This window comes from Maudiozyma barnettii, assembly GCF_903064755.1.
Source record: "Maudiozyma barnettii strain CLIB 1767 genome assembly, contig: KABA2_02, whole genome shotgun sequence".
Lineage (NCBI taxonomy): Eukaryota > Fungi > Ascomycota > Saccharomycetes > Saccharomycetales > Saccharomycetaceae > Maudiozyma > Maudiozyma barnettii.
The window spans coordinates 900,388-912,567 of NW_024545239.1; the positions used below are offsets into that span (position 1 = coordinate 900,388).

General features: G+C 30.9%; 7 protein-coding genes across 7 annotated transcripts; 5 read left to right on the top strand and 2 right to left on the bottom strand.

The window, feature by feature from the left end:
- Nucleotides 1-317: 317 nt before the first annotated feature.
- RSC9 (Rsc9p) lies at nt 318-2,105 on the bottom strand (the record flags this gene model as incomplete). The annotated part of the gene is made up of 1 exon (XM_041549081.1): nt 318-2,105. One exon carries the CDS (start codon nt 2,103-2,105, stop codon nt 318-320), a length of 1,788 nt encoding a protein of 595 aa, XP_041405015.1.
- A 915-nt stretch (nt 2,106-3,020) lies between these two features.
- MSC1 (Msc1p) lies at nt 3,021-4,442 on the top strand (the record flags this gene model as incomplete). Its single annotated transcript, XM_041549082.1, has 1 exon — nt 3,021-4,442. The coding sequence occupies one exon, from the start codon at nt 3,021-3,023 to the stop codon at nt 4,440-4,442; it is 1,422 nt and encodes a 473-aa protein (XP_041405016.1).
- Nucleotides 4,443-4,828: 386 nt separating this feature from the next.
- On the top strand, nt 4,829-5,050 carry COX14 (Cox14p; the record flags this gene model as incomplete). The annotated part of the gene is made up of 1 exon (XM_041549083.1): nt 4,829-5,050. One exon carries the CDS (start codon nt 4,829-4,831, stop codon nt 5,048-5,050), a length of 222 nt encoding a protein of 73 aa, XP_041405017.1.
- Nucleotides 5,051-5,776: 726 nt separating this feature from the next.
- Nucleotides 5,777-6,400, top strand: RAD10 (DNA repair protein RAD10; the record flags this gene model as incomplete). Its single annotated transcript, XM_041549084.1, has 1 exon — nt 5,777-6,400. One exon carries the CDS (start codon nt 5,777-5,779, stop codon nt 6,398-6,400), a length of 624 nt encoding a protein of 207 aa, XP_041405018.1.
- A 570-nt stretch (nt 6,401-6,970) lies between these two features.
- Nucleotides 6,971-8,401, top strand: VPS9 (guanine nucleotide exchange factor VPS9; the record flags this gene model as incomplete). Its single annotated transcript, XM_041549085.1, has 1 exon — nt 6,971-8,401. The coding sequence occupies one exon, from the start codon at nt 6,971-6,973 to the stop codon at nt 8,399-8,401; it is 1,431 nt and encodes a 476-aa protein (XP_041405019.1).
- Nucleotides 8,402-9,481: 1,080 nt separating this feature from the next.
- ERO1 (ER oxidoreductin) lies at nt 9,482-11,305 on the top strand (the record flags this gene model as incomplete). Its single annotated transcript, XM_041549086.1, has 1 exon — nt 9,482-11,305. The coding sequence occupies one exon, from the start codon at nt 9,482-9,484 to the stop codon at nt 11,303-11,305; it is 1,824 nt and encodes a 607-aa protein (XP_041405020.1).
- A 182-nt stretch (nt 11,306-11,487) lies between these two features.
- Nucleotides 11,488-12,021, bottom strand: TAF13 (Taf13p; the record flags this gene model as incomplete). The annotated part of the gene is made up of 1 exon (XM_041549087.1): nt 11,488-12,021. The coding sequence occupies one exon, from the start codon at nt 12,019-12,021 to the stop codon at nt 11,488-11,490; it is 534 nt and encodes a 177-aa protein (XP_041405021.1).
- Nucleotides 12,022-12,180: the final 159 nt, after the last annotated feature.

The following is a 12,180-nucleotide window of genomic DNA, read 5'->3' on the forward strand; positions in this document are numbered from 1 at the left end:
TAACATTATAGAATAAATCAACTCATACTTTTGTGTCTCCTTTTTTAGTACACCATTTTTGTACAGTTTAATATATAAACATATCTATATCTGTGTCTATACATTATTAGGAAATTGAAATAACTCATTATTACCTTTTTTTCATCATTAAAAAATGCTTGAAGTATACTATTACATTAATTATTTATTAAATTGAAGACTTTTCTGTCCACATCTAAACTGTTTTAATTCTCCAAATTGACAATAAAACATAAAGTTGGCATTCGTCAAATACACATACAGAAATATATACATTTGATTCACTTCTTTGTTCCACCCTATATACTTGGTGTATTGTCTAGATATTCCGACAATACTGAACTTAAAGGCGGCACATCAGCTAATTTATGAAGCACAACAGGCTTAATCTTTTTACATAGTTCACTACCACTGCTTTTATCATCGTTAGATATGAGACATAAGAATGTTGCAGCAACTTTAGAGACATCAGTTAATCTTTTTGGAAAACTTAATTCCGGTAGTGGTTCTTGTTCTGCTTCTTTAATGGAGCCAGATTGATTAAGGAATTTGGATCTTTGTTTGCTTGATACTGATTTTCTAGAGGCGAGATTACCATCTTCTATGGATAATGCATTTGGTCTTGGCTGGACTCCCTTAATTACAAATCTCTTCTTACCAGTCTGTGGGTCATTTACAACCATAGCAGATGCATTATTAAATGCATTAGATACATTTTTAATAAATTCTACTGCAGGCAGAAGTTTTCTCCCTGATTCTTTCACTTTGGTATTAAATAATGATTCATATGATCTCCATAGAGTGATTTGTTTCACTTCAGCATCTGATATTGGTTCAAAACAACATCTCAGCCATGCGGTGGACCTCATTGGTTCATTTAATTTCAACAATTTTTGGAATAGATCATCCGATAAACTTGGTGCATTCTTTGATGGAGGTGGTCTTATTCTTCTAATCAGTTTAGTCTCTTGATTGGACAACAAAGAATAATTTGGGGTCTTTACATTATATGTTAATAATTTTGGTAATATAGTACTTAATGTTGCAAAACGTTGCGATTCATTCAATAAAATGTTAATTCTTGAACTACCTGGTAAAATGTATTGATATAAGAAATCTAATGAAGCTATGATTAATTCTGAATCACAATCTATCAATAAGAACGAGACAATATAACTTAGAGTATTTTCATCCAAATTGTTAGCTGCACTCTCTTCATCTTCCTTTGATCTAACCAATAAACGCGATAATGATCTTAATATCGAGATAATCATATATCTATCTTTAGTTTTATTCAAAATATTTACTAAATTTTGGAAATATTTATTATCTTTACCTGCTGGTGCTAAATAGGTAGAGATTGCTTCCATTAAATCGACCACGTAATGAATCAATTCATTAAAATATGATGTATTTGATTGATATACCACCCAATTTGAATCACTGGATATATTTTCTTTAAATTTTATTAGAATGAATAGAATAAAATCTTTAATTGATTCATCCTTAATTAAGACTTGTATAGAATCCATATCTTGGGCTAAATTTCTTAAGATCAATAATCCATTAACCCCATTTTGTAAAATAGCCATCTTTTGTTCATCAATAATAATTGGTTCATCGAAATTTTCTATCAATGGTTTCATAGCCACTACAAACGATGCAAAAGATGGTAACAACTCAGGTAAATTGTTTAAACTAATCATATAAGGAGCTTTGTTACTATATGCTAAATATTTCTTTAGAGCCCATTTCACTTCAGTTGGAACAGTACTTAACATAGCCATTTTCATTCTTGTTAGATCATCCACACCATGTTGAGTCTCTGAAGGTAAATTTTGAAAAATATTTAAATTAGACAATGAATATTGCAAAGAGGTTGGATTGGCTAGTGGACCCGTCAGAATGCCACCAGATTGCTTCCTAGATACAGTTACCGGGATCGGTACAATTGATTCAAATGTGTTTGAAGGAATGGCAATATTACTATCATGTCTACTGTCCCCGTTCATGACGAGTGGGGTAGGTGTTGCAGTAGGTGTCTTAAATGTACCTGGAGCAGGAGAATTATTTTCCGAAACACTCATAATTCTGGTATCGTTATCACAGTAGTTATTATTATTATCACTGTTAATAAAATTCAACAATAACCGTGTGTGTTTTTGTATAATATTGACTCTAAAAATCTTATTTAATCAGTCATATATGTCTTAACTATTTATTCATTTATTTATTTATTATTCATTTTTCTCATTTCGTGTATGAAAGAAACTAAAGAGAACCGACCGAGAAGAGAGGCAAGAAAAGCTTTTAGCGTTTACATTTTTAACTTAATTTTTCAGTTGTTGATAATCCGACTTTACAGCTCGTATGTTGTGATGTCGAGTTGCGCATTCGTTATTTTATATATTACTAGACATGTATATGTATACTAGTGATGGTGTCTCTCTCTCTCTCTAGTGATGCTTACTGTTCAATGGTGATCGTTTAGCAAAGTATTGTTATATCAGATATTCTGTATATAACGATGTGCTTACCTCAAGTATGAAATAATCAAGCAAGCAACAAGCAACTACAAGCAAGAACTTGAGGATGTTGAACCAGACGAGAGAAAATTTAACCCCCAAAAAATAAAGTAAACAAAGTTAGGATCACCTCTTTCGCTGAGATCCCATAGTGTAACACATCAATGGAATATATCCCTTGCATGTGAGTGATATATAGAATACCCTTATAAAATTTAGAAATAAGGGATATGCTCCCCTACGTCAAAGATGAAACAACATTTCCTCCATTTTCAAAAAAAAAAAATTTCTTTCTTAATCTTATTTTTATATAAAATTTTTGTTACCTTAAACATTTTATTAAATACATATTATACAGATTTTAAACTAGTTTTATTTTCATCTTCCTAAACAGATACGAATTTTTCAAACGTCATATATTATCTGGATTCAACCTGTGTGATAGCAATAAATATTGACAAAAACAACAACAACAGCATGAAATTGAGTAAAATTGCGTGCTTCTTAGGTACTATAGGATCTATAGTAGTCAATCCTGTCTTGGCCGACAACTCCAAAACCAAAACTGAAACTCTAACAGAAACAGCCAATGCTAATTGGCAGAATGACGTTCAAAAACTGTGGAAACGATATGGTCATCCCGATTTTCAAGTGACCTTTGATAGGGATTCTTTGGATGAGAGCTTGCCATGGTTGACAGAATTTTTAAACGTATCATCACCACCTGAGCCTTCCTTTGAAAAGGTAACTGATTGGCTGTTTACAACTTGGTCAAAGAGGACATTGCAAGATTATCTTAAGGACCATTCCATCCCATTCGATGCCTCATTGAAAAAAGATGAATTAATATCCCTCCTAGGAGAAAATTTGGAATATATTGATAAAGACTTTGAAAATTTTAGGGGAACAATTCCAGATCGAACTATATTTAAAAGTTGGTCCATAAATGATCTAAAACAATGGTTAGAGAATAGCAGCGTTAAGATTAACGAAACAATTTCTACTGATAGAGATACATTGTTAAAATTGGTTTCTGATAACATGTACAAGGTATCAGTGACACAAGAAGCAGCTAAATATAAGGTTCTTCATTTCTTAGACTTGGCCAACAAGAAGTTATTTGACTCGAATAATAATATCACTGCAGCTGCTTTCAATGACTTCTCCAAAGACGATTTAAAGAGATGGTTACAGTTTCATTATATCAAAATGAATGATACTGTATCAGATAATAGAGATGCATTACTACAAAAGGCACAAGAGAACTTATGTCTTTTGAAGAATGATGTTGACTGGTATATCAAAAAGTCTAGTGATATGGCAAGTCCATTCATCGGTAAAAATCCAGAATTTGTAGAATCCCTATGGGGTGGTATGTCTGATTACGTCAATACAGGTAAAAATCATGCTAACAAGTTATTATCAGAAGACTTTGCTAAGAAAATTCTTAATTCATTAAACATTGAATATTCTTCAAACACATCAATGAAAGAATTGATCGATTTAATGAAGAATAAAACAATCGATATGTTTGACCACAGAGATTTCAACTATTCAGGTGATTTATCCCTGGAGAAAATCAAGGAATGGGTTTCTAATACTACATCCCAAGTAGGAGACTCAGAATTATACGGTAAGATGAACCATAAAATGAAAGGCCTGAACGATCACATGGATAATTTGTTCAAATCATGGTCTGTGAAGGATTTAATGGAATATATGAAAAATATGGATATTCCTTTTACCGAATCTCCCGATAAGGAAACTTTAATTGAAAGAGCAAAGAACTACACTCGTAAGATGTTAGGTTATGAACCCGAATCAGAGTACCAAAAATTGATTCGTAAAGCAAAAGAGTTTTCAAAAAATATCATCAATGCAGTAATGCCAAACAATTGATTCGATTCTATCACCATAAATTAAAGTAGAGCCAGATAAATAAGTTAAATAAATGACTCCATAATCTAATTAACATAAATTAGTTTCATATCTTAAACTAACGTAATAATTATTAATGTTCAATATCGTATGGTACGAAAATACTAAGAAGCCGGCCGGGAAAACGACCAACCAACCAAAAAAAAAACAAGGGAAAAAGTATCCTATATATATACCAATAAATAATGAAAACTCCTTGAGCAATTATAGATTAACTAAGAACTTGATAAATAAGTAAAAGGTTTTATTTGTCCAATATTCTTGAATATAACTATATCTTATTTGATAAATATCTATTTACTAGAAAATACGTATCAAAAGTACACTCTACAATTCTTCTAAACACAATGGCCAAATACGCATGGTACACAAGATTGAGTGATACGCTACATCGTTTGACAGTTCTAACCCTGGTTGGTGGTTCTCTATATATGAGTGGTGGTTTAGTGTATACTCTTTACATGAATGGCAGAAGGTACGAAGATAAAGTGACGACTCCACCTCAAAAGCAAATTGAAGGTTCCGCATCAAATGATGGCGAGAGCAAGTCAACCACTCCTGCTAACTAAGAAAAAGGTTTAATTTTTTCAAGAATTCTCACAACTTAGACCTATCAATGAAAACTTACAAAAAAAAATAATAAATAAAATCTTTTTTCCTTAAATATGACGCCTAATGATGAACTGTCGTCCCACTTCTATTATGATGATTGGCCTGGCCTGTACATACAAACATATATTCATATAGAAATAATATAATCCCATAAAAAACAATTAAAAATTAAGAACAATTCTGTATTCATAAAAATTTAGTTTACAATCTTTGGATACATCCATAACTCTATGTGCATATCATGATGTCCCCTTTTAATGTCGATGTATCTATCACACTTATGTAAAATTTTCATATTTTTATCTAACCCTTTTATGAAGTTTGATTTGTAGCAACCTCAAATGCTTCAAATTTCAAAATCCTTCTTAGATATAACATATAAGTGTAATTTAATTTTAAGAGCCTTGATTATTACATTATACATAAATATCTTTAACTCTTCGAAATAATAACTATCAAAGGTTATAAAAAATTATCCTGCTTTTATATGTGATAATCAATCTCTTGATAGAAATTACAAATAAGTCATTCGAAAGAAAGCGCCTAAGCGAATCACAATAAGAACAAAAGAACACATTTAATTATGGTATCATAATAGTAACAATCTTCTTTAATTGCATTATAACGCTAATTTTCAGGTATTCAGGTATTCAGGTATTCAGGTATACATACAATCATAAAACATGAACAATACTGATCCAACGTCTTTCCAAAGTATTCTTGCAGGAGTTCAGAAACTAAGAGAAGAAAATGGTGGAAATGAAAGTCAACCACAGATACAAAAGCCACCAGCAAATAAAGCGCAAATCAATGTTCCACCTACGAACGAAGGTAAACAGCATGTTATAAACTCATTTAATCAACAACGACCTTCTTTTCAGTATGATAATACTAATAATCAACAAAATGGGAAACGACAAAGACAAGATCAAGGACTAGGAAAGACTGTACTAGTCAATACAACTCAGAAAGAAAATCCGTTACTAGATAATCTGAAAAATACAAACTGGAGATACGTGACATCCAAAGGTGGTTCGAAAATATATTATGATTATCTTATCAAAGGAAGATCTGTCCTCTTTTTAACTTTATCATATCATAAATTGTATGCTGACTATATAACACGAAGGATGGCTCCTTTATCCAAGGATGATAATAATATATTAATATTTGTTGTGGATGGTACAAATTCAGAGGAAGCCATTAATGACATAACCAAAATGTGCATGTTTAATGGTTTTACATTTTTAGTGGCTTTCAATTTTGAACAAGCTGCTAAATACATTGAATATTTAAATGCTGCATGAAGGAAATGGATTTAGCTGCATTAGTACTCAATTTTTAAAAAAGTGAGTACTCCTCTAATATATATCACAGTGTTTATCCAGTATAACAGGTAATATATTTTATCAATTTACTACATTAGTTAAACTTACAAAAGGCCCTGAGTCTGAACAAATTAAATAAAAAGTTCTAATAATAATCAAAAGTTTTAGTACACAATAGCATAGTTAAACTATATAATTATACAAATATTATATACATTAATAGCATATGACTCGCAGAGTTGTCTTTAATCAATGATATATTATTATTACCTTTAGAACGTTATGCTAAAGAAGAGGTCTCCAATAAAGTCGGCTATATTAACGCCGCGGGCCTGACTTATATTACCTTTGGCATCATTAAATGAATAAAAAACAACCGATTAGCTCCACAATTATAATATAAAACAATGTTCTCGACAACAAAAGAAGGCAAACTGTGGATATAGGAAATAACTTCAATTTACTATTGCAATCAATTACACTTAGTGTACTCTTTTTTCTAATTACTGGAACTTAACTAACCGAAAGAGATATATTCCATTAAGTAAGATGTCAAATCTACTACGTGAGTTCGATCCATTAAGTCAAGGCTCATCTACTCTTAAGACGTCGAAAACAAATGTCATTAGTGATGATAATGATAGCATAACATCTGAACCCAAACAAACAAGTAATAAGAAGGCTGATGCTGAGAATCAAGAAGAGTTGTTTTTTGATTTCCAAACGTTTATTGGCTACTTCAAGAATCCTAATGCAGAACCTTTAGTAAAGTATACAAGATCTTTCTTAAATAATTTTGTTACACAGAGAGCTTTATGGACCGCTAGTGAACAAAGGAAATTGATAAATGATTTTAAACTGTTTATCTTTGACAAATTTTCTCAATATAAACCATTTAGTGAATTTGATAATGCGAAGTTAAGAAATGCACAAGAAGGAATTGAAAAATTGATTATGGGTAAATTATATCCATTCTGTTTTTCTCCTGTGTTAATACAAAAGATTGGTATTGATAAATTGGATGAAGAACATAAGAACGATATTCTGGATGATGACTCTCTTCAAATGAAGATAGAGGAGTATAAGTTCATTGAACTAGATAACCTTGATGTGACTAATAAGATCTCATTAAAATTGAATAAATTTTTGAAACTAGCTGGTAAAGAATTAAATAAGATTAATCATTATAAGGCACCTAGAGATAAGATGGTCTGTATCTTAAATACTTGCAAAATTATATTTAGTATTCTAAGACATTTTAAACTTGATCAAGATGGTGCTGATAGTTTTATTCCATTGTTAATCTATGTTATTATCCATGGTAATGTTTCACACTTAATATCTAACATCAAATTTATTGAAAGGTTTAGATTTGAAAATTTCTTAAAGAGTGAAGATCAATATTATTTGAGTAGTCTGCAAGGCGCCACTAATTTCATTACAAATCTTAGTAGAAAAGACTTAACGATACATGACGAAGAAATTTTTGAAAATGCATATAAAACAAATCAACAGAGGTTACAGAAACAACGTGAAGAAAATGAAAATCAATCCAATTTAAAGGGCAATACTACTGATACGGACAATATTGGGAACAGCACTCAAGAAATGATTATGAATCCAGATTATAGTCATAGTCCAATCGATGAAATTGCATCTTCGATGGTTTCTATGTTCAATGATTTCTTTATTGGACAGCCTTCCTCAACTACTAAGTCTGAGCCACAATCAAAAGAAAGTATTCCAAAAAATCCAAAAAATATCAGAACACAAAATACTGGTATCAGTGAAGATATGCTAGACGATAAACAAATGAGAAAAACAGTGAAGAGAATGGAAGAGCAAGAACGCCAAGAAACTTTGGAATCATTATATGAGATGTTCCCCGATTTACCAAAGGAGTTAATTGAAGACATATGCATAGCCAAGAAATATAGAACTGGTATATGTGTCGATACTTTATTAAACTTGTATGAGTAATCTTTAGAACGTTATAGAATTTTTATCTTTCTACTTTATGAGTGAGGGGAGATCGCTATCAAAGGAATATCTATGATATCTATCAAAAAATTATACAAGTACGCAAAAAAAAAAAATTAAAAATAGAATAGAGCAAAAAGTAATGTGAAAGTATGAAATATGGGGCTTGGTATTAGTTTTTATTAACTATTACGTGTTATCTACCGAACAGGGGCCTCTATCATTTTTCACTTTCTTTCTTTTTATGCTCTTTTGTCATAACAACCTATCCCTTAGTATAAACTTTGGTCTAACTCCGTATTTCACTAGGTACAAGGGTTAGGAACGTCAATATCACTCATAAACAAAAAGCAAACAAGCAGGTAACAAAGTAAGCAAACAGTTACTGACTCTGTAACCACCATATTCGCATTCCCTTCGCATATTTACGTAATAGTAAGAAAAACAATCAGAATACCAATACTACGAGTAGTTCATTTATAAAACATTAATCACTAATTGTAAATTTTCTTTTTCCCTTAACTAATCAGAACATCATCAATATGTAATTGCTTTTGTTACTGTTACCATGAGGAGGTGTTCTTAAAATATCAATAGTAACAGTAACAATAGTGATTACCAATCTGTCTTTCAGTAGTTTGGCGTTCTCTTACTACGGCTAGTTCTCTCGGTGTTCTTGACACCGTGGAGTTTTCCATTATTTTTCGCTTTGTTTTCACCTTTGTTCGTGTGGCAATAATAGAAGTAATACTAGTAATAATACCAGTAATAGTATTAGTTAATAGTGGGAAAAGGTCATCGGGTATCGAAAATTTCTATTTAACACTTTATTGGAAAAAAGAAATAAAGATTAGTAATTTAATTTAACACAATTATTTTAATATTAGATATATATATATCATTCCTTTGAATATTTTCTTAAGCAATTTCAGTACGATTGAATCTGATTTATCGACATATACTTATATTGGATACTTATACTTATTATTTTATTGTTAAACTGTTTTTCAAAAACGAAAGAGCTACTGAAAATAAGGATATATTTTATTTAAGGAACATTTATTTCACTAGAACAAAAATATGAAGCTTAGTGGAATATTAAGTCTTCTGAGTATTACAACCTCGGCATTAGTGTCTGCTGATCAACAGAATGCGTTTCAACTGAGCCAAAATAATGAAGAGCCTGTTCAAAAACCGCAATGGACTAATCAACTGGCAGTTTCGGATGAAACTCCATTCTGTAAAATGGATAAAGATGAAAATTTAGGACCAGGTTGTGATGTAACCATCGCAGAGATCAATAGCATTAATAAAAAGATAAGGAAAGATATCGTTAGTCTCGTGAATACTGATTTTTTCAGATATTTTAAATTCGATCCCTTCAAAAAATGTACATTTTGGGAAAATAATGATGGTATATGTTTCAGTAGAAGTTGTGCTGTTGATGTTGTTGAGGATTGGGCTAAATTACCTGAATATTGGCAACCAGAAGTGCTGGGTTCTTTGGCTAATGATAGTACAAATGAAAATGAGACGCATCATACTGCTGAAGATGATGCATCTTTCCTTAATGAACTTTGTAACAATAATAACAACAAGAATAATCAATTAGATATTAATAACGATTTGAATTATTATGATATCAATGATTTTTTGAATAAGGATGCTGTCTTGGTTGATCTATCAAAGAATCCAGAGAGATTTACTGGCTATGGTGGTCAAGAAGCTGGTCAAATTTGGAAAAGTATATACGCTGAGAATTGTTTCTCTTCAGATGAAGCTGATACTTGTTTAGCCAAGGATGCCTTTTATAGAATCGTATCAGGTTTACATGCTTCCATTGGTACTCATTTATCAAATGATCATTTAGATACTACTACAGGCGAATGGGGTCCAGATTTGGATCTATTTATGGCTAGAGTAGGGAATTTTCCTGAGAGAGTCTCCAATATCTATTTCAATTATGCTATTGTTGCTAAATCTCTATGGAAAATCAAACCATATTTGAAAGAATTAGATTTCTGCAATAGTTATGATAACAGTGTTAAACAAAAAATCATTAACATTGTATCTCAATTGGATAGTAGGATTTTCGACGAAGATTTAATGTTCAAGGATGATTATGATGCCTCAATAAAAGACGATTTTAGAAGCCGTTTCAAGAATGTTACCAAAATAATGGATTGTGTTCATTGTGATAGATGTAAGATGTGGGGTAAAGTTCAAACTACAGGTTACGCCACTAGTTTGAAGATTCTATTTGAATTAAATGAAGCAGATGAAGAATCTAGACAACAAGTGGTAAATAGATTGACTAAATTTGAATTGATCTCCTTATTGAACACATTTAATAGATTGTCTACCTCCATTCAATCTATTAACAATTTTGAAACTTTATATAATGAAAGAGTCAACGGTGAAGATAATCAAGGTGCCATTGCAAATTTTTTCCAAAATAATAATTTCTTTAAATTAATCGAAAAGGCTAAGGATTCTATCATTGACAAATGTAAGAAACTAAATGGTTCCAATGATACTTCTGAAAATGTTATCGATCCTGTGGAAGAACCAATAATAGAAAATGAAGAAGAATCCAAATTTAAAGATTTGAAGATGCCAAAGAAGAAACAACAACCTAAGAGGAAACAAAATACGTCTAATAACGATGTCTCTCCAAATTCGATTGAAGAAGAGAATGTTTGGGCCAGAGCATGGAGAACTGAAATTCATAATACTAAGGAAGCTTTCAGATTCATACTCAGAAGTTATATTGATCTTCCAAAGAATGTGGGAAACATGCTATTAGTTAACTTCAACAGAGTATGGAACAAGTTTGTTGGTGTTAAGGATTATTTGATCGAAGAAGAAAAGGATCCAAGTGTATATAAATTAGATCTACAGTAGTGTAGTTCTTTTCGTTATTTTTCTTCTTTTCTATTTCAAAACAGTCTCATCTAACGGATATATCTATATATAAATATATACAAATCAAAAAAGAATAACGTGTGAAAAAAATATTATTAAATCTAGATATGTGTATGTATGCAAAATGTTTTGATAACCATTGGTCTCTCTATGATATCAGGTTAAGTAGATGATTTTTGTTTCTTATTTCTATTACCAGTCTTTGTACTTGAGTTTTTATTTTTTTTATTCTTCTTTGATGATGCCTTTTTATTTGAAGAATTTTTAGTTGTTGAATAATCTACTGTACCTTCCACGTCATTATCGTCTTGTTCATTATCGTCGTCACCATCGTCCTCATCTTCTTCTTCACCATTTTGTCCTCTAAATCTTTTCAACGATGAATTATCTGTTTCATTAAATTGTTTTTTAGCTTCCGTAATCACTTTATTAGTAGCAATCAATTCCTCAGCTCTCCCCAATTTAATAGGATCTTTCCTCAAAGCAAATTTAAAATCCTCTAATCTAACTTTATTCCTATTACTATTATGTGATACATTAACAGCTGATGTACATACATCCACTAAATATTGTGCTACAACTTCATCTAAACAATGAGTTGTGGATAATAATGGTTGTGGAACATCACCATATGCGTATAATAATGAACTAACATCCTTCGAAAACAAGTTTGTTCTTTTTAACCTTCTAGACATTGTGTATACTTCCGTGATCTATTTGTATATTAACTTATTTCTATATATTATAAGTGAACTACTTGTTGTTCTCCCTTCAAGTAACAAATATTTTTCAGTTTTCTCTTTCTATTCTTGTAAGCCAAAAAGAACACCAACCAAAAAAAAAAAAAAAAAACA